Here is a 21,428-nt window from a genome sequence, read left to right as displayed (position 1 = left end):
CCAGCAGAGATAAAATTGGGGCTTGGAAAGGAGGGAGGGAGGGGAGGAGGCGGGAAGCGGGGCTGCATCCTGCGGAGGCGGAGGAGGGGGCTTCTTCCTAATCAAGCCTCCTAATTAAGCGCCCTCACTCCCTGCCTCCCACGAGGGGCTCCCATTCCCGCCCCCGCTGCCCGGGATTTCGGGTGAGTGCAAAGCCAATGGCGGGGAAGGAGGGAAGGGGCTTTGCGAGGGGGTCCAGGATGAGAAGTCCCGGGACGGGGAGAAGAGAAGGGAGGGAAGGGAGCTGTTTTCTTAAAGGGGGACTTGAAGGGGAGGGGGGGGAGAGGCTTTGCAGGGATCTGGTGCAAAGGGAGTTGCAGGCGAGGAGGCGGGCAAGGGGAGAGGGGTGGGCATTGCTGGCCAGGATCGCCTTAATAGTATAAATTAAATTTAGTATCTATACCCCAGCAGAAGTCCCCTCGGAGGAGGACCTTATCTTTAGGCAACAGGGGAAAGCATTGCTCTTCTCCCAGGGGTTTGGCTCATTAAAGAATCTATGGACTGAACACCTGCATGGGGGGGGGGGCGGGAGGGTTGTCGTTTTTATTTCTTACTCTGCTATGCATCTCTGTGTTTTTCTCTTGTAAGCTGCCCTGTGATCTTTGGAGGAAGGGCAGAATAGAAATGTGAAGAATAGCTGTAAAAATAGGAAGCCCTCTTGCGTTCAAGGGGGGGGGGGTTGGGACAAAGTCTTTGATCAGCATGCATATTAGGATGGGCTTAGAAGGGAATAATACTAATAAGAATAAGAATAAATCATTCATTACTTGCACCCTGCCCATCTGACTGTGTTGCCTCAGCCACTCTGGGCGGCTTCCAACAAAAACACCCCAAAATTTAAAACATCGAAAACTTTCCTACATAGGGCTGCCAGCAGAAGACTTCCATTTTGTAGAAATGGCCTTTAAAGAAATGCCCTCTTTCAGGAGTCCTGTGGTGTAAACGTGTATGTTGTCCTCTAGGTCCAAACACATAGTAGGAGCAAGCAGTGCTCCAAAGTGCTTCTCTTGTGAACTTGCCATCTAAGTTGTTTACTCCTGACCAAAGCTCCTGTTTTCCAAAAGGACCGGAAGGGGGGGGTCTCCTCACCACTTTTAACCCTCCCACCGCATGGAAGGCAGAGGACGTGTTCATTCACAATCCCAGTAAACCATGTGTGTATCTGAAGTGAACCAGCTACAACTCCTTCCCCTCTCACTGGGCTGCTGCAAGAAAAGGCAGCAGAGGAGGAAAGGGATGGGTTTGAAGGCTCTTCCTGCCTCTCTCCCCTGAGCAACAAAAGCAAAGGGTGTTTGTAGGGCAGAACGACAGAGGAGGAGTCAGGGAGGACAGAGGGAGCAATGGGCGGATCCCCCGCCTCTCCCAGGGGGTCCAGATGCAAGCAAGGGGCTTCCTTCTTCTCCATGCAAGGGCCACCCATGTATTCTGAGCAGTCCTTTGCAGGTTAACACGTATGTTCCATGGGATCTACTCTCAGGCCACAAATGTGCATACCATGCCAGCCTTAGGAAGGGAGGTGGGACAGGCAGGTGAAAGGAATTGCCAAAGGTGTTTGAAAATGGGTGGGGGCTCTTGGGAAGGGGTCTTTTTCTATGCAACAACTGCAGTGAGGATGCTGATTGCCAAGGGATAGAAAGGAGATAAAATTCCATCAGAAGAGGAGTGGCAAGTAAAAATCCTTCAATATATAGAAGTAGCATAGATGACGGAAAAGATAAGAAATCGATCGACCCAAAAGTTTAAAAGGGAATGAGAAAGCTATAGATAATATTTAAAACAACAGTGTCCTCTTATAGAAACTTTAGAATGTTTCAAATAACTCATAATTGAATAAGGTACAAAGAATTCAGACAATATTTAAGAAAGATAAAGTTTATTGAAAAATAGTGGCAAGTAATTAAGAAAATTGCCAACCTAGCAGTTTTTTTGTTTAAACGATATTTATTCAAAGTTTCAAAAATATATAAATACAACAAAGAACAGAAAAGTACAACAGAAAAAAGAAAAGAAAAAACTAAAAAATAAAATAAAAAAGGAAGAATACACATCCCATATTACATCTTTTCATTTGCTTGTTTCTTGGACCTCCTCACACCTCCCTTTTTGTATTCTAACTTAATTCGTTGTTTCAGCAAATTCTTCCCATATTTCTCAATTTTTATTTAAATAATTTGTCTTAACAATCTATCTTATTAATTAATTCAACATATCCTTTCCATCTTTTACCATATTCTGTTATTCAATTTACCTTAATTTATTTAACCTTATCTTACCTTAAAAACCTTAAAATTCAAAGTTTAAACCATATTTATACATAACTCCTTAAATCCTTTCTACTAAAGCCAATTAGTTCCTTTCCAGCATTTCCCCTGATATTTCATTAATATTACACTAATTCAAAAAATTTTCCCCTAGTTATTGTCCAACGTCCCTTTTTCCTGGTTTCGGGTTATGTCAGTCCTTTCTATACATTCCATCCAGTCCATCAATCTGGTGTTCTTATATCCGAGGCCCTTAAGTCTCTTCTATGCCCCTTCTGCAGATTTTCTTGTTCTTGTTTGTAGTTGCACTCTTCCTTGTCTTTTGTTGGTTTCTTTCTTAATTTCTTCCCTTTCTCCTTGGGGAGTGGGTCTCCGGGGGATTCCAACCGGTAATAATCTCCATTTTCCTTCATCAAGCCAGCCCATTCCCCACAGTCCCACTCCCTGTCATCATCGTTGTATTCCAAAATGATTGTCCAAAAAGTAATTGTCAACATGTTTCATAGTCCCACCAGAATTAAGAGCTTCTTTAACTCCAAACACTTCCAAGTACACTCCAAGTTCAATCTTCCAATGCAACAACTTTTGCTCCTGCAGGACTTTGGATCTCTCCATTTGTGTTGCTTGGGGTGCGATCACAACCTCTTCCATCTTCCTCTGCCCTTGCACTTGCCCAATCAAACCAGTTTCCTGAATTAGTCACTGTATAATTTCTTTATCCTTGTTTCCTGTTAATTCATATTCACTGGCTACGGCAGTCATCAAGTCCAACTTCTCATTCATCAAATTCATCCTCTCATGCAACTGCTCCAGCAAAGCATTTGTCTTGTCAAGGGCAGACACCAAAACTTCCAACACATTTCTATTCAAGGTGAAACGACTGGTCCCACGATCTCAATCTCACAGCTGTAACGTCTCCAAGTAAACTGCAGCAACAAACTGACAAGCTCCCTCTAGGGGACACAATTTCTATTTGTATCCATCTTTAAAACGTATCCAACAAAAGAAAATTACTTTCAATTTTCAAATACTTGTTTCTTTAAAATGCAGAAATCAGCATTGAAGTTAATTAGTTTCTCTTTTTTTGACTATCTGCCAAAGTGCTCCACTTTCAATAAATGGACGTCTCCAACAGTTTCTGTCCTGACACTCCGTTCCCAGGTTTGAGACGATGGAAACTTATACTCCTTTACTCTCTCTCCTGCAGGCTTAAACAGTCAAATCCCCCCCCCCTTTCCTCCTGCTTTCCAAGGGGGTTTTATTGGTTGTAGATGCAGGAAAATTCAATCTTTAAAACAACTTTTCCAGGCTCTTAGATTGTAAGGTTTTTGCTTCAGTCTATTTACAAAAAGTGGAAGGCGGACTTCCTGTTTAAACCTTCCCACTTCAGTGCCTAATTCAAGAATTTCTTGATCCAATTTTCCGTTTTTACTCACGGGTACTTGTTTAGAGTCCGAATGACAACAGGAAAAAGTCAGCGCTCTCCGGCGATGGCTATGCGGCTTCCCTCCATGAAAGTAGCAGTCGGTTCGCTGCACCGCGCTGCTCACCCCACTTCGCTCCGGAGCCCCAAAAAGGGGTTTCCCTGCGAGTAGGGGAGGCGCTCTTGGTGCTCTGCCGAACCCCACATTCCCAGGCTCCTCCACCTGGGATTTCTAACGGGTCCCCACCTTCGCCGCGACGGGAAGACCCAGTTTCCACAGAGCCCGTTCCTCTGATCGGAGGAACTCTGCCATTCGCCGATGGCGCTAACCCGGAAGTCCGCCAACCTAGCAGTTTGAAAAAATGTCAAAGTGCAAGTAGATAAATAGGTACCGCTCCAGCGGGAAGGTAAACGGCGTTTCCATTCGCTGTTTTAGTTCGCCAGAAGCGGCTTAGTCATGCTGGCCACATGACCCGGAAGCTGAGTGCGGATAAATGCCGGCTCCCTCAGCAAGTAAAGCGATATGAGCGCCGCAACCCCAGAGTCATCTGTGACTGGACCTAACGGTCAGGGGTACCTTTACCTAATTAAGAAAATAAATAACCTATATCAAGGAAGTCGGAAGTAGATGGCTGGAATAATTTTGTGCATTCGTGATGTATGGTTCTATTTCTTTTTGTAAGAAATGTATTGTGCTTTTTTGTTTTGTTTCTTTTCCTTTTTAAAAGCTTTTGTTTTGTGTGTGTGTGTGTTGATTTTAAACCTATAAAGATTGAATGAACAAAATAAAATAAATAAAAAAGGAAGGGAGGTGATGAAAGGAATTGCCAAAGGTGATCAAAAATGGGTGGAGGCTCTTGGGAAGGGGGTGCCCAATTGGGGCTTCTCCAGGGGCAGCAGAATGACTCACTTGGCTTCTTCTTCTTCCCTCCCTCCCAGGAAGCTGCAACTTGCTCTGGCTTCTGCGCTCTTCAGGAAGGTGAACCTGCAAACCTAGCTGAGACTGAACCTGCAACCCTGGCCAGGATGGAAGGAGGAAGATGGACGGTTGACCTGGTCAGGCTGTCTCCCGCATCCCTCCCCACAACCTCTGAGCATTCCCTCCCAGGACCCTTGGAGAAATCTGGTGAGTTCCAGGGGAGAGGAGATGGGGACAGGGATAGATGGAAGGTGGCGGGAGAAAGAGGAAAAGATGGAGAGGAGACAAATGGAAGGAAGTTCCTGACAGGAAGAAGGAAGGGGTGAGGCCTTCTCCAAAGCAGCTCTTTGTTTCTTGAATCCCTTTCATAAAGTAGTGGGGGCAGATTTTCTTCCTCCAGGATTTTAAATCTCAGGAGTTACAGTGGTACCTTGGTTATCAAACATAATCGGTTCCGGCAGTCTTCCAAAACCAAAGTGTTCCAAAACCAAGGCGCGCTTTCCCATAGAAAGTAATGCAAAATGGATTAATCCGTTCCAGACTTTTAAAAACAACAGCAATTTAACATGAATTTTACTATCTAACAAGACCATTGGTCCATAAAATGAAAGCAATAATCAATGTTCTGTACCATAATATAAGACAGTATTGTAGATGATAAAAATTAAAATTAAAACAAAAAACAAGTCACAGTCAAAAATGAAAAAGCCACACAAACAAAAATGGAAAAAATAGTAAAACACTAAAGCACCAAATGTCACCTCAGAACACTCCAACCAGAAACAGCTTTAATATTCATGGGGGGAACCTTAAATTAGCTGTGCAAGGGAACAAATGGGATGAAAAAAAGCCGTAATTATAATGGAGGGGACCTAAATTTGCTGCGCAACAGTAAAAATGGCAGCTCAGGAGCATGTTCGGTTTCCAAGGCAAAGTTCAAAAACAGGAACACCTACTTCTGGGTTTGCAAACGATGAATCAACAGAAGCATAGTTAATGTCCTAAGTCCCTTTCCCATTTCGTCATAACTAATTTGGCCTGTTCATCCTTTGTATACCATTCTAGGGTCAAGTTATACGTTTCAGACAGATTTTTTATGTTACTTCCTAAGAGTTCTTTTTGAAATTGTGATGTCTCATAACTAAAACCTTTCTTTTTCTCTATCTTTTTTAAAAAAAAAATTAAATGAATTTTATTAGTATTTTCCACACAACAACAACACAAAAGCTATCAAAACTAAAAATACACAACACACAGAAATCAACATTTGAAAACTAAAAAAACAAAAAAGCAAAACAAAACAACAAATCCATTTCTTACAAGTTAATATTATAAACACTAAAACAACAAGACATTGACTTCCACCAATCCCACAGCACCTCCTTTATCTCTCATTGTGTCTTCCTGTTTTCCTGTTTTCTTTATCCACTCTATCCTAACATCTAGATATAAATCCTTCTTTCATATCCTTTCACTTCACAAGGTTATTCCAGACTCAGCCAGATTTCTGCCCTTGAACCTTGACTTTTGAGGTATTCATTTAGGCACTCCCATTCTTTTTTTACTTCACTTTTGGGTTTCTGTCTTATTATATCTGTCAATTTGGCTAATTCTAAGTATTCTGAGAGCTTACATAGCCACTCTCCCCTAGTGGGTAACTGATTCCCTTTCCAGTACTTAGCCACCAGGATTCTTGCTGCAGATGTTGCGTATAATAATAATAATAAGAAAATAATAATAAGAAAAAATAATAAGAAATCATTAGTTTTGTCTTTTGGGGTATTGTCATTTAAAATTCCTAAAAGGAATGCCTCTGGCCTTTTACTATATGATATTCTTAATATTTTCTTTATTTCTTCGTGGATCATGCTCCGAAATTTCCCAATTTCGGGGCATGTCCACCACATATGGTAGAAGGTTTCTTTTTGTATCTTGCATCTCCAGCACTTATTATTGTATGTTTTATTCATTTTTGCAAGCCTTTCTGGTGCCAGGTACCACCTGTGGTACATTTTCATATAGTTCTCTCTTATTAAGTACCGTATTTTTCGCTCTATTGGACGCACCGGACCACAGGACGCACCTAGTTTTTAGAGGGGGAAATCACGGGAAAAAATATTATTCCCCCCCCCCCAGCCCCAAAGAGCAAGGGACAGGCTGCACGCTTCCTCTTTAGCCTTGAGCAGCATCTTTAGCCTTGCACAATGGGATGGATCGTGCCCGCTGTCCACCGGGGCTGGACTAGATGACTCCTGGGGTTCCCTTCCAACCCTGCAATTCTGTGACCTCGCAAGTTGTTGGGGGTCTCCACCACTGGAGGCTTTTAAGCAGCGGTTGGGGGACCATCTGCCTGGCGTTCTTTAGCTGTGATTCCTACATTGTGAGGGGGCTGGGCTAGATGACCCTCGGGTGGCCCTCCCAACTCTATACAGTCCTACACTTCTGCGGCAGGAGATCCACAGCCACTTCACACAATGCCCACTCCCAATTTTCATTGGAGAGACATGTGGCTTCACTGTCTAGGTAGGTACCCCCCTACCTGCCACTCTTCCCTCACCCCACTTAAGCCAAGGGAATTCCTGCCCAGAGAAGCTCCCAGGTGAGGCAAGGGTTAAGATCTACCTCTGGTAAATGGCTTTGTATCCTCCCTCTTTCCCTTTTCTCTTCTTCTTCTATGCTAGTTCCTTCTCTTGTGTTTTGTTTAATCTGTTTTTATTGTATACTAAAATAAAAGGTGCAAAGTTTCCTTTTTTATAATATTCCCCCCTCCAAACTAAAACGTTAATCTAGATAAAAACACTGATTCAGAGGAAAATAAGGGGGTGGAGAAAGGATGAAAAAAGAAAAAGAGGTAGAGATAGAGAGATTTTTAAAAAGTTGGCTTCTTTAGCCTTGTGCAGCCTCCCGTGGCTGGAGAGTCGTGCTAGGCAAAAGAGGAAGCCCGGGCAGCGCTTTAGCCTTGCACAGCCTCCCTCGGCTGGAGAGGCGCGCACGCCTAAAGAGGAAGCCCGGGCAGCGAGCGGGATGGATCGCGCTCGCTGCGCGGGCTTCCCCTTTAGCCTTGCACAGCCTCCCTCGGCTGGAGAGGCGCGCACGCCTAAAGAGGAAGCCCGGGCAGCGAGCGGGATGGATCGCGCTCGCTGCGCGGGCTTCCCCTTTAGCCTTGCACAGCCTCCCTCGGCTGGAGAGGCGCGCACGCCTAAAGAGGAAGCCCGGGCAGCGAGCGGGATGGATCGCGCTCGCTGCGCGGGCTTCCCCTTTAGCCTTGCACAGCCTCCCTCGGCTGGAGAGATTGCGCAAGGCTTTTCTAGAGGAGGGAGAAGGGATTGACTGGCCGCGTCAGTCCCTTCTCCCTCCTGGGGAAAAGCCCGCAAGAGCCGCGCGAAGCTTGTGTGTGGCTCTTGGGAGCTTTTCCTGCTTGCCTCCCCCCCTGCATTCGCTCCATAGGACGCACAGACTTTTTTCCTTAGTTTTTAAGACGGAAAAACTGCATCCTATGGTGCGAAAAATACGGTAACATGCTGTAAAATTTATATTTTTTGTCCATAGTCTTTCCCATTCATTATATTCAATTGGGTGGCCCTGATCTTGTTCCCATTTTTTAATAGCGTCTCCTTTTTTCTCCTTTTCTACTTTCCCATTTTGTAACAGTTTATATATTTTTGAAAGAGTCTGTTGGTTGTTATATAAAATTTCTTTTTCCCATAACAAGATTTTTTTATCAAACCCATTAAGCTTACTATCCTTCTCAAATATTGTTTTTAATTGGAAATATTCTAACCAATTCACCCCCTCTCTTTTAATTCTTAAAATTTCTTTACTGTTGGGCAATCTTTTATCTCTTCTATGAGTTCCCTATATGTTAGCCAGCTATCTTTCATGTTGCTTCTATGCAAGGCTGATGACTCTATAGGTGATAGCCACCAGGGAGTTTTGGCTGTTACTATTGTTTTATTTCTTTCCCAGACTTTGAATAGGGCCTTTCTCACCAAATGATTAGTGAATCCTCTATGTGCTTTTATTTTATCGTGACCCAGGTAGCCATGCCACCCGAAAACTTTGTCCCAGCCCTCCAGGTCTAAGATTTCAGTATCTGTCAGTAACATCCAATCTTTCAGCCATGTCATGCATGCAGCCTCAAAATACAGCTTGAGGTTTGGGACTGCGAACCCGCCCCTTTCTCTAGGCTCCATCAGTACTTTGAACCTTACTCTTGGCTTCTTACCTTGCCAGATAAAATTAGAAAGATCCCTTTGCCAGCCTTTAAAACATTTTGTCCCGATAATTATTGGGATCGTCTGGAAAAGGAAGAGCATTTTTGGTAGAATTGACATTTTTATCAAGGATATCCTTCCCCATAAGGGCAAGTTCAATTTATTCCATTTATTTAGATGTCCTTTTATTTCCTTCCACTTCTTCACATAGTTATCCTTGTACAAATTGGTATTTTTTATTTGTGATCCAGATCCCTAAATACTTAACTTTCGTGGTAATTTAAAGGCCTGTTACTCTTTCCAATTCTTCCTGTTCGTTTACCCCCATATTTTTCGTTAATAATTTAGATTTTTCTTTAACTTAAAGCCTGATACTCTTCCATATTCAGACAATTTCTTTAGTGCTTCTGGTATACTTTCTTCTGGGTTATCTGTTTACATTACATCGTCCACAAATGCTTTAACTTTATATTGTCTATTACCTAGACTAATCCCCTTGATTTTTGGGTCCTTTCTTATCGCTATTAGGAGTGTTTCCAGCATCATAATAAACAAAAGTGGGGATAGAGGGCATCCTTGTCTGGTGCCTCTTTCAATTTGGAAAGTTAATTATTAATTTAGCTTTCTAGTTTTCATATATCGCTTTAATACCATTCAAAATTTTGTTCCCAAGTTTCAAACTTTCCACAGTGCGGACCAGAAAATTCCAGGCCACACTCTCGAAGGCTTTCTCCGCATCTACCAATAACATTGCCACCTTCTTGCTAGGTTTCATATCAATATATTCTAGAAGATCAATCACTATTCTTGTATTATTTTTTATCTGTCTCCCCGGTAAGAAGCCATTCTGGTCCCTGCCTATTACTCTGTTCAAACATTATTTCAATCTATTTGCTAACACACCTGCAAAAATTTTGTAATCAATATTCAGTAGGGAAATTGGCCTGTAGTTCTTTATAATATTTGGGTCCATTCCTTGTTTTGGTAATAAGGTTATCCACACTTCGCGCCAAGAGTCAGGAATTTTCCCTTCTTCCATTATCTCATTCATGATCTTTTTAAGTCTAGGGATTATTACATCTTCTAGTTTCTTATAATATGTAATTGGTATTCCGTCTGGGCCTGGTGATTTCCCAGTTTCCATTTTCCTTATCACCTCTCTTATTTCTTCTGAGCTTATGCACGAATTTAAATTACTTAATTTCTTGCCATCTATTTCAGGGATTTTGTTTTCTCTTACATACTCTTTAATTTTATTCTCATCTTTGTCTTCCAACTCGTATAATTTTTTATAAAAATTCCTAAGCATCATTTTTATTTGGTCCAGGTCTGTAATTTCTTTTCCTTGTTCAATAATCTTATTTATAACCCTATCCACTTGTTTCTCCTTTGTTAGCCAGGACAACATTTTACCGGGTTTATTTGCCGATTCAAAATACCTTTGTTTTGTCCATTTAATCTTATTTTCTACCTCTTTGTTTATTAAATTGTTTAATTGGGATTGTAAAATTTTAATATTCTGGATTATGCTCTCTTGTTTTGGATTTTTCAACAGTTCTTTTTCCTTCTCCCTTATCTGTTTATTTATTTCCATAGTATCATTTGCTTTATCCTTCCTTATTCTTGCCATTTGTTGTATTCCAATTCCTCTCATATAGGCTTTACTGGTATCCCAGATGATTTTCCTGTCTGTCCCATGTCTCTCATTAATTTTGAAAAATTCCTTCAACAATTCCCTCATTTTAATCACCTTCTGCTCATCTCTCCAAACCTCATCATTCATCCTCCACCTCCCTCTCGTATGTTTTTTAAATCTTATGTGTATAGTAACAGGATTATGGTCTGAGAGAGATTTATTCAGAATCTTTGCTTTTACCAAGCTCAATGTCAATTTTTTCAAGCCCCAAATTGTGTCTATTCTCCCTCCCGATTTTTTTTATTTTCGGAAAAATAGGTAATATCCTTTTCAGTGGGGTGCTTCAATCTCCAGGTATCAAATAAATTAAGATTATCAGTCAACTGGAAGAGCGATAATGGTAGTCTGCCTGAGTTTGATTCCCCCCCCCCCCCGGTTCTATCCATTTCAATAGATATAACTCCATTCATATCTCCCATCATAATTATCTTTCCATTCTCATATTCCCAAAGCTTCTCTTCCAATTTTCTGTAAAATTTGGATTTATTATTATTTGGAGCATACACTCCTACCACTATTATCTTTTCTTGATTTATTTGTATTTCTACACCTACTATTCTACCTTCCTCATCTTGAAATATTAGTTGTGGACTTAACGCTGGTTTTACATAAATTACCACCCCTCTTTTCTTTTCCGCCGCTGCGGCTATAAACTCCAGACCCAAGTTCTTGTTTTTTAGTACCCGAATATGATCTTTAGATACATGGGTCTCTTGTAGACATATTATATCCCATTTTCCTTTCTTTAAGGTACATTCTACTTTGTTCCTTTTCAGTTTACTGTTCAAACCATTAATATTCCAGGAAATACACTAAAAGGCCATACAGTTTTTGTCTATCTTAAAGATAATGTTTAGTTGATGGTACTGTAACCAGTCAGTTACAGCTTCCCTTATCTCTTCAAAATCTTTTAATTTCAGTTGGTTTTCAGCTTCAGTTAACAGCTCTCTATAAGTTGGCCAATTACTTCTCATATTCAATTTTTTTCAGAGATATTGCTTCCAAGGGGGAAAGCCACCAGGGTGTTTTTTACTCAAGCAAATTTTTTAACTTCTCCCATACCCTAAAAATTGATTTTCTTCCTATATGATTCTGAAAAGCTCTATGCACCTTATCCTTTTCCTACCATAAATATGCATGCTATCCATAATTCATGTACTTTCAGATCTAAAGTACAGTTTCTGTGTTTTCCAATGTAATCCATTCCAGGTTCTAGCAGATACAGGATGCTTCATAATGAAGTTTCAAACCCGGCAGGGCGAAATCTCCTCCCTCTCTTACATCTGTTAATAATTTATTTTTAATCCTTGGTTTCTTCCCTTTGCAGAAAAACCTAGATATATCTTCTTGCCATTTTTCAAAGCATCCTGCGTTGCCTATTGCCTGGACTGATTGGAATAAAAATAACATTTTTGGCAATACATTCATTTTTATTACTGCTATTCTTCCCCAAAATGATAAATTCATTCTTCCCTATATCTCTAAAGCTCTTTTTATTTCTTTCCACACATTCTCGTAATTGTCTTTAAAAATATTAATATTCTTAGCTGTCAAAAAGGAACCCCAGCGGGTGATCCTGCTGCGCTCCGGAGGCTTTGGATTCCTTTTCAATAATAATAATAATTTTTATTTGTACCACGCCCATCTGGCTGGATTTCCCCAGCCACTCTGGGTGGCTTCCAACAAAATATTGAAATACAATAGTCCTCCAGATATTAAAAGCTTCCCTAAACAGGGCAGCCTTCAGATCTCTTTTATAGTCTAGTGGCTGTTTTTTCCTTTCATGTGGGAGCCAGGAAGTCATGGAAAAGGCTTGTAGTGCCACCTGGTGCCTTGCTGACCTCGGTGACCAGCACTCTGAGTTTACAATGTATTAGAATGTATTGACCCTATAAGGAGTTATGTTCCCCCCTCTGGGCAGTGTAACCCTATATGGTTTGTGGGTGGGTTAAAGCTTGACCGGATGAGGTAACGTGAGACATTGGAATGCAGCCATGCGGCTGGGGAGAACAAAGAGAATAAAATCGGAGGAGAGAGGAGCCTTTTTACCCTCCGTCCATGGAAATATTGCTGCCTTTGTGTGTGTTTTTCTTCACCTTGCACCCCAAAATGACGGCTGGCTTCCATCAATTGGTTCCCACAAGTGGTGCCCTCTCTGAGGAAGAATAAAAGGATACGGCTGAGGTTTTTAAAAGAGAAAAAAGAAGAAGAAGCAACTTGAAGCAAACAGTCTGAGGCAGACTAAGAGGATTTTAAAAGAAACTGTGAGAGGATTTTCGATCCAAGCAGTGGTTATCATCGGCTCACTACATCCGGCAAGGATTGCAAAGTGCTTTACATCTTTAAAAAAGATCCCGGTGAGTTCGATTCTTCTTTTTATCTTATTTTAGAATAGGCAGCTCTTTGACTACTCCCCAACAGAACTTTTTAAAAGGCTTAAAATTTCTCCTCTCCTCCAACAAATTGGAAGTTCCAGAGGGTGATTTGATACAGCTTATTCTGTGCATTCATGAACATTGCTCCTGGTTCCCTTTGGACGGAACATGGGAACTGAAACTTTGGGACAAAATAGGGACACATTTTCATGGGCATCCCTCCATAGGTGTTCGAATTTTGAATGCTTGGTGCAAGGTTCGATATGCTATGGGTTCTTTATCACCAAAAAAATCTCCCTGGCTGCATTGCCAACACAACCTCCAGCTTCTTTAATTCAGTCTGCTGTCCTGCCGTCTGTCCCAATCCTTGCCCTGCCAGCAGCTCCAGACCCCAAACCTCCAGACTACAGTTCCTCACCAGAGGACCCAATCTTGCAAAAATACCGTGGTCTGGCTGGAAATGACCCTGCTCTTTCAGCAGCAGAACCAGCTACCCCTTTTCAACGTGCAGCCCTTGCCTGTTCCTTATCTCAGGATACCATGGCATTCCCTGTTATTGTGTCCCCTGCTGGTGCTCCAGCAGGAACTCAAGCCCAGCACCAACCTTTTGACTTTAAAATCTTGAAAGAGCTCCAATTGTCAGTCAGGACAAATGGACTTCAAGCCCCATTCACACAGGCTCTTTTGGAAGCCACATTAGCCCAGCTGTTGGTGCCAGATGACATCAAGCTTTTGGCACGTACAGTTTTACCCCCATCAGCTGGTGTATTATTTGCTCATGAATGGGAAATCGCCTGTCGTGGTTATGCTCCTGCTTTACTGCAACAAGCAAGAGGGAATAATCCTAATCTTACCCTCGCAGATGTGATGGATGCTATGATGGGGCGTGGGCCCTTTGCTCAGGCTTCAGTACAAGCCACACTGCTGCAGATCTTATTGAGGGATACTGCTCTTGCTGCTCAACAAGCAATGAGAAAAATCCCGGAACCCACCAGTATCCAGTCGAGGTGGGGTTCAATCAGACAAGAACCTAGAGAATCATATTCTTCCTTCATGGACAGGCTGATTACAGCAGTGAGCCGCCAAATTGAAAATCCTGAAGCCAAACAAATTATTATCAAACAATTGGCCTTTGAAAATGCCAATGAGGATTGTAAGGTTGCGTTAAGACCGATAATACACAATCCTGCCACAGACACAGCAGCCATGCTTCGCATTTGTCAGTCTGTTGGTACAGCCACTCACAAGGCCCATTTGCTGGCAGCAGCGCTAAATAAAAACCAGCCTGTAGCCATCGATAAAACTTGTTTCCAGTGTGGCAAACCAGGACACTTTAAGGCGCAATGTAGATCCACGCAACAGCCTAAGCGTCCTTCTACCAAATGTCCAATCTGCAAAAAAGGCTTTCATTGGGCCAATCAATGCAGATCGCTTCCTCAAAACCAACAGCAGGGTCAGCACACTGCCCGAACTCAGCAAGGACAACAGCAGGGAAACTGGCAGCAGGGCCCACCCCGGGCCCAGACAAATCAATAGGGGACCCCCCCCCCGGAGTCCAGGGAAACGGCACCACAACTTCGCCTGACTCAGGACGTGGAATTCCATTTGCCTTTCTGCCCTTTAAAGACTCATGTTCTCACTGAAGCAGGGTTAGACAATCATGCCACTTGTCTGGTATTGCCTTTATTATCTGCACAAGCAACAGGAATTCATGCGGTACCGATGCTAATACACGGACCATATGTGAATTTCCCTGAGATCACGCTATATGCGGATCGTCCATGCAGAATACAATCAAATACTTCAGTGGCGAAGATTATTATTTTCCCCCCATCCGAACAACTGCCCCTAATTGCAGCAGCCATGAACATTACAGCCTCACGCCCTTCTGTGTCTCTGACAGTGGGAGGTCGATGCATTGTGGGAGTTCTGGACACAGGGGCGGATGTAACAGTTGTGGCAAAATCTGCTTGGCCATCCAGTTGGCCCACCTGTCCAGCCTCACAAGTTATTGGTGTGGGAGATGAATCACAGGCACGGCGCAGTCTCCACCCAATACTCATCCAAAGCGATAGCGGGGTTCAGATCACCCTCTATCCATTAATAATGGACATTCCAGTCTCCTTATGGGGGCGCGATATTTTGGCTATTGCAGACACCAAATTGGAGTCAAATTTATTCTAAGTGGAAAGAGCACACCTGACGTTCAAAACACTATTGCTTAAACAGCTTGGCGGCCGAAGCATACCAACAGCAGATATCCCTTCGGCTGTTCACCAAGTTCTTTTTGTGCTTAACCATCTTTTATATCCACATAATAGGACCCATACTCCCGCAGAATTGCATTTTAGGAAGGAGGAGGCACTCCCCCGCCCCTTGGTGGTGTACCGACGCTTGCCTGATCCCGCGTGGCATGGACCTGTCCCACTGATCACGTGGGGACAAGGGTACGCGGCAGTGGACGTCGAGGACAAGCCTTTGTGGGTTCCAGCTCGATGCGTGCGGCCATGGCGAGTCCCTTCAACTGTGGAAGTGCCTTCCTAACCATTTGCCTTGCCATCTCTTGCTGCACCATTATACAAGGAAGAGAAGCAGACGACCCAGTCCAGTTGAAACCACCATTGAGCCAGTGTGGTGTAGTGGTTAAGAGCGGTAGTCACGTAATCTGGGTAACCGGGTTCGCGTCTCCGCTCCTCCACATGCAGCTGCTGGGTGACCTTGGGCCAGTCACACTTCTCTGAAGTCTCTCAGCCCCACTCACCTCACAGAGTGTTTGTTGTGGGGGAGGAAGGGAAAGGAGATTGTTAGCCGCTTTGAGACTCCTGAAGGGGAGTGAAAGGCGGGATATCAAATCCAAACTCTTCTTCTTCTTCATATTTCACCTTATCGGCTGGCAAGCAGCTGTCGCCTGAATCCTACTCTGGCTGGCAGTATCCACGGCTCAGCCACTCTCGAACTAGAAGAACAGTGTTGTTGAATAAGACTTTTAGGGGTGAAAATTATCATAAGATATGGAGGAATAATATTTTTGTACAAGATATGATTAAGTTTACCAGTTTATTGCATGCTTCTAAATGTTGGTTATGTATGCACATGCTGCCCTTTGCCAGTCATTCAGGCATAATGCTTCATGGCGTGCCTGTCAATGGATCTTTTCAATTTACTAATATTATATCCCCTAAGCAAACTTTTTGGCCTCCAGTACAATTGACCCTCCATGAGCCTGACCCCATTTGTTTTCAAATTAAAGAGGGGAAAGAATCATGGGGCATATATCCAAACTGTCAATATACATTGAAATTCATGTTTAATAGCTCTTGTTCTCTTACAGGAACATATAGTGACCAATCTCAATGCTATAGAAGCGATACCAGTGCATGGCTAAAAACTAGGAAAGAAACCTACCATGCAAATTGGAGTCTGAATTCTTCTATCCCTGGCTTAGCAAATGCCACAGATGAGCAATATCGTATCTGTTCCTTATTTACTGCAGCCTTTAATTGGTCCCAACAGAGTAGTAATATCAGCTATTTACTCCAAAGAGAGTTATGGTTACTTTGTGGCGAAAAAGCATACAAAGCTATTCCTCGAAACCTCACAGGCACATGTACATTGGGTCTCGTGGTTCCGTTGTTGTATAAGGTTGATAAGTTACCATCTTCTCTTAGACTACGAAATTGTCAGGAGGTTAATTCACCCATAAATCAATATATCAGTACCCAGGTCTCTCGGGCCTTGCTGCCCTCAGTGGGTGCAGCAGTGAACTATAGGGACCTCCATCGGCTAGCAAATTGGACTGAAGGATTATTCAATGATACCATAAAAGCTTTGAAGGAACTCAACCAGGAGGTGTCTGCAATGTGAGAAGTGGTTTTACAGAATCGTTATACTTTGGATGTGATTTTAGCTTCAAAAGGAGTTTGTGCACTTGTTCATTCTCACTGTTGCATGTTTATTCCTGATAATAATGTCAGCATATCTGCGACGATTGACCATATGGAAACCATGGTAGCCCACAATCCGTTTGCCCCCCCTCCTTCCGTTGATCCATGGGCATGGTTATATTCTTGGCTTCCGGATGGAAGTTGGCTTCGACATTTATTGATTTTAGTGATCATTATAGTAGTTATTTGCATTATTTTGTGTTGCTGTATACAATGTATTCCTTCTTTAATTTCTGTATGTACTGCATGGTTCTCCAGTCCGCGGCCCGCTTCCGGTCTCACAAGAGTCGCCTATCGCGCTCGATATAACCGTATTGGTACTGACATATATGACTCTGATTAAATAAAGAAAGAAAGAGGGCATGTGGGAGCCAGGAAGTCATGGAAAAGGCTTGTAGTGCCACCTGGTGCCTTGCTGACCTCGGTGACCAGCACTCTGAGCTTACAATGTATTAGAATGTATTGACCCTATAAGGAGTTATGTTCCCCCCTCTGGGCAGTGTAACCCTATATGGTTTGTGGGTGGGTTAAAGCTTGACCGGATGAGGTAACGTGAGACATTGGAATGCAGCCATGCAGCTGGGGAGAACAAAGAGAATAAAATTGGAGGAGAGAGAGGAGCCTTTTTACCCTCCGTCCATGGAAATATTGCTGCCTTTGTGTGTGTTTTTCTTTACCTTGCACCCCAAAATGACGGCTGGCTTCCGTCAATTGGTTCCCACACTTTGACATCTGGTGGGAAGGTATTCCACAGGGAGGGCACCACTACTGAGAAGGCCCTCTGCTTGGTTCCCTGTAACTTGGCTTCTCACAGTGAGGGAACCACCAGAAGGCTCTTGGTGCTGGACCTCCATGTCCCGGCAGAATGATGGGGGTGGAGACTCTACTTCAGGTATACTGGATCGAGGCCGTTTAGCGCTTTAAAGGTCAGCACCAACGCTTTGATTTGTGTCAGAAATGCAATGGGAGCCTATGTTGGTCTTTCAATACCAGTGTTATGTGGTCCCGGTGGCCACTCCCAGTCACCAGTCTAGCTGCCGCATTCTGGATTAATTGCAGTTTCCGGATCACCTTCAAAGGTAGCCCCACGTAGAGCACATTGCAGTAGTCCAAGCGGAAGATAACTGGAGCATGCACTACTCTGGCAAGACAGTCTGTGGACAGATAGGGTCTCAGCTTGCGTACCAGATGGAGCTGGTAAACAGAATTGACCTGCGCTTCCATTGACAGCTGCAAGTCCCAAATGACTCCCACTCTGCGCACCTGGTCCTTTAGGAGCACAGTTACCCCATTCAGGACCAGGGAGTCCTCCACACCTGCCTGCCTCCTGTCTCACAAAAATAGGACATCTGCCTTGTCGGGATTCAACTTTAATATGTTAGCCGCCATCCATCCTCCAACCACCTCCAGGAACTCACACAGGACCTTCACCATCTTCACTGGTTCTGATTTGAAAGAGAGGTAGAGCTGGGTATCCGCATACTGATGAACACCCAGCGCAAACCCCCTGATCTCTCCCCGCGGCTTCATGTAGATGTTGAAAAGCATGGGGAGAGGACGGAACCCTGAGGCACTCCCCAAGTGAGAGCTCAGGGGTCTGAACACTCATCCCCCACCACCACTTTCTGAACACGGCCCAGGAGGAAGGAGTGGAACCACTGTATAACAGTTCCTCCAGCTCCCAGCCCCTCTAGACGGTCCAAAAGGTTGTTATGGCCGATGGTGTCAAAAGCCTCTGAATGATCCAGCAGAACTAGGAAACAGCTCTCACTTTTGTCCCTAGCCCGCTGGAAATCATCGTATCCAGGTCAGTTTCAGTCCCATGGTGAGGCCTGAATCTCAACTGGAAGGGATCCAAATGGTCCACATCTTCCAGGCGTCCCTGGAGTTGTTCAGCAACCACCCAGTCAATCACCTTGCCAAAGAATGGAAGATTTGAGACTGGGCGATAGTTGGTCATATTGGCTGGGTCTAAAGATTTTTTTTTTAAGAAGCACTTTAATACAGTGGTGCCTCGGGTTACATATGCTTCAGGTTACAGACTCCGCTAACTCAGAAATAGTACCTCGGGTTAAGAACTTTGCTTCAGGATGAGAACAGAAATCATACGGTGGCAGCAGGAGGCCCGATTAGCTAAAGTGGTGCTTCAGGTTAAGAACAGACCTCCAGAACGAATTATGTTCTTAACCAGAGGTACCACTGTAACTGCCTCTTTGAGTGTGTCTGGGAAGGCTCCCTCACAGAGAGAAGCATTCACCACCCCACGGAGCCCATCGCCCAGCCCTTCCCGGCTAGATTTTATGAGTCAGGATGGGCAAGGATCAAGGAAACAGGTGGTTGGTTTCACTCATCCAAACACCCTGTCCACATCCTCAGAGGTAACAGATTGGAATTGATCCCACGCAACTTGACTAGACAGGACTCACCAGCCTCTGCCCTGCTCCCACGGGGGAGTCTACCTCTCCGAATCTGAGCGACTTTATTTGCAAAAAACATGGCAAAATCATTGCAGGAGATCATGTGCCCGTACCAGGCCCCATTGGATCAGATGGTTCCATTAAATTGCAAACCACCTGAAAGAGTCCCCTGCTGCTGTTTTCTGCAGATGCAGTAGAGGGGGTGAAGGTTTTCTTCACCTTCGCTATCGCCATTTGGTAGGCTTAACGTTGAGCTCTAACCTGTGTCCGGTCAGATTCAGAATGAGGTTTCTGCCACTGGCGCTCTAGCCGTCTCGTTGCCCTCAGATCCATGGAAAACCATGGGGCCGTCCAGGCTTCATGCAATCGGAGTGGGCTCTTCAGAGCCAGACAGTCAATAGCCCTGGTTAACTCCACATTCCAACGGGCCACCAGGGAATCAGCTGAAAGGCCATCAACATGGGATAAAACATCCTCTACCACTCTCTGGAAACCATTTGGATCCATTATGTGGCGGGGGGACTATCCAAATCGGTCCCACGTTCCTGCAAAGGGGAAGGGTTGTGGAGAAGTCCAGTTGCACCAGGAAGTGATCTGACCATGGCACTTCTTTAGTTTCGCTTTTACTTAGTGTCAGATCACCAACATCCATAGAGGTGAACACCAAGTCTAAGGCATGTCCGCGACACTGAGTTGGGCCAAACTTATTCAGGGGCAGCCCATGGAGGCCATGCTTTCCACAAAGTCCCAATCAGCCCCTTGTAAGGTTGTGTCGGCGTGAATGTTAAAATCCCCCAGCATAACCAAACTAGATGTTTCCAGGAGAACATCTGCCACAACCTGAAGCAGTTCGGGCAGGGAATCCTTGGTGCAGCGGGGAGATCAGTACACCAAAAGGAATCCTGTACTGCCCCTATTGTCCAACTTCAAGAATATGCACTCAGAGAACTGGGTCTTCCCAATAGGACGCCTGGTGCAAATTACTGACTTCCTACAAATCACTGCAAACCACCCACCCCCTTGCCCACATGACTTGGGTTGCTGTGCGTAAGAGAAACCTGGTGGACAAGCAGTGGCAAGGACAGGTCCACCTGCTTCATCCCACCAAGTCTCTGTTACACATGCCAGGTCAAGTTCTCCATCCACGATCAAGTCATGGATGGCAGTGGTCTTATGAATCATTGACCTGGCATTGCATAGCAGCACCTTCGGGTCATGTGGGTCTCCCTTGCTGATTCCAGTATCCACCCAAATGACACCAGACCCGGAGGCAGGGATAGTCCTCAAACTAAAATGGGGGGCCATACTATTTGATGACCCTCTTTTTTTCTTAATTTATACTTCGACATCACACAAACAAGCATTGAATAAAATGAACAAACAATAGAAAACAGAAGAAAATGCAAAAACTAAATTACAAGGATCTAAACATAATATGGAATCAAAAATACAAAACATTATATTCTCTCCAAAAAAGGAAAAAGAACGGGAGAAAAACACCAAAAAAGAAGAAGAAGAAAGGGGGGAATGACTTCTAACTAACTCCATGTGGCTCTTTATTCTTCATGTCACTAGTTGACTGTAATGATTAATTTTTTGGAGAATTATTCTAATTACCTGTGAGATTTTTATTCTAAACTAAGCCAAGTATGAATCTGGAAATCGGTTCTCTTTGTATAATTTATAAAGACTTCCCACTCTCTCCTTATTTTCTCATTAGAATAACTTCTTATTAAACCTGTAAGTCTGGCTAATTCAAGATATCCTGACAATTTAAGAACTCTTTCTTCTTTTGTTGGTTACAGATAGGTAGCCGTGTTGGTCTGCCATAGTCAAAACAAAAAAATTCCTTCCAGTAGCACCTTAAAGACCAACTAAGTTAGTTCTTGGTATGAGCTTTCGTGTGCAAGCACACTTCTTCAGATACGCTTAAAGACCAACTTGGTATCTGAAGAAGTGTGCTTGCACACGAAAGCTCATACCAAGAACTAACTGAGTTGGTCTTTAAGGTTCTTTTGTTGGTGTTATGTTACTTCTCCAATTTTTAGCCATTACTATCCTGGCCACCATTACTGCATACAATAATATTCTTTTGGCTTCTTTTGGGATGTCTGTTGTTAATAGGCCCCAAAAAACATTT

General features: G+C 43.6%; 1 protein-coding gene across 1 annotated transcript in view; it reads left to right on the top strand.

Annotated features, from left to right (window-relative positions):
* The first annotated feature begins 4,662 nt into the window (after positions 1–4,662).
* LOC114592141 (uncharacterized) overlaps positions 4,663–21,428 on the top strand; it is a 49,770-nt gene continuing 33,004 nt past the window's right edge. The window contains 1 exon segment of the mRNA XM_077923034.1: positions 4,663–4,849. Within this exon segment, the coding sequence (XP_077779160.1) occupies positions 4,750–4,849 (100 nt within the window). The 5' untranslated portion in view covers positions 4,663–4,749.

This window comes from Podarcis muralis, chromosome 2, assembly GCF_964188315.1.
Source record: "Podarcis muralis chromosome 2, rPodMur119.hap1.1, whole genome shotgun sequence".
Classification (NCBI taxonomy): Eukaryota; Metazoa; Chordata; class Lepidosauria; order Squamata; family Lacertidae; genus Podarcis; species Podarcis muralis.
The sequence above is the reverse complement of the archived record's forward strand: the minus strand, read 5'-3'. Positions and strand labels throughout refer to the sequence as shown.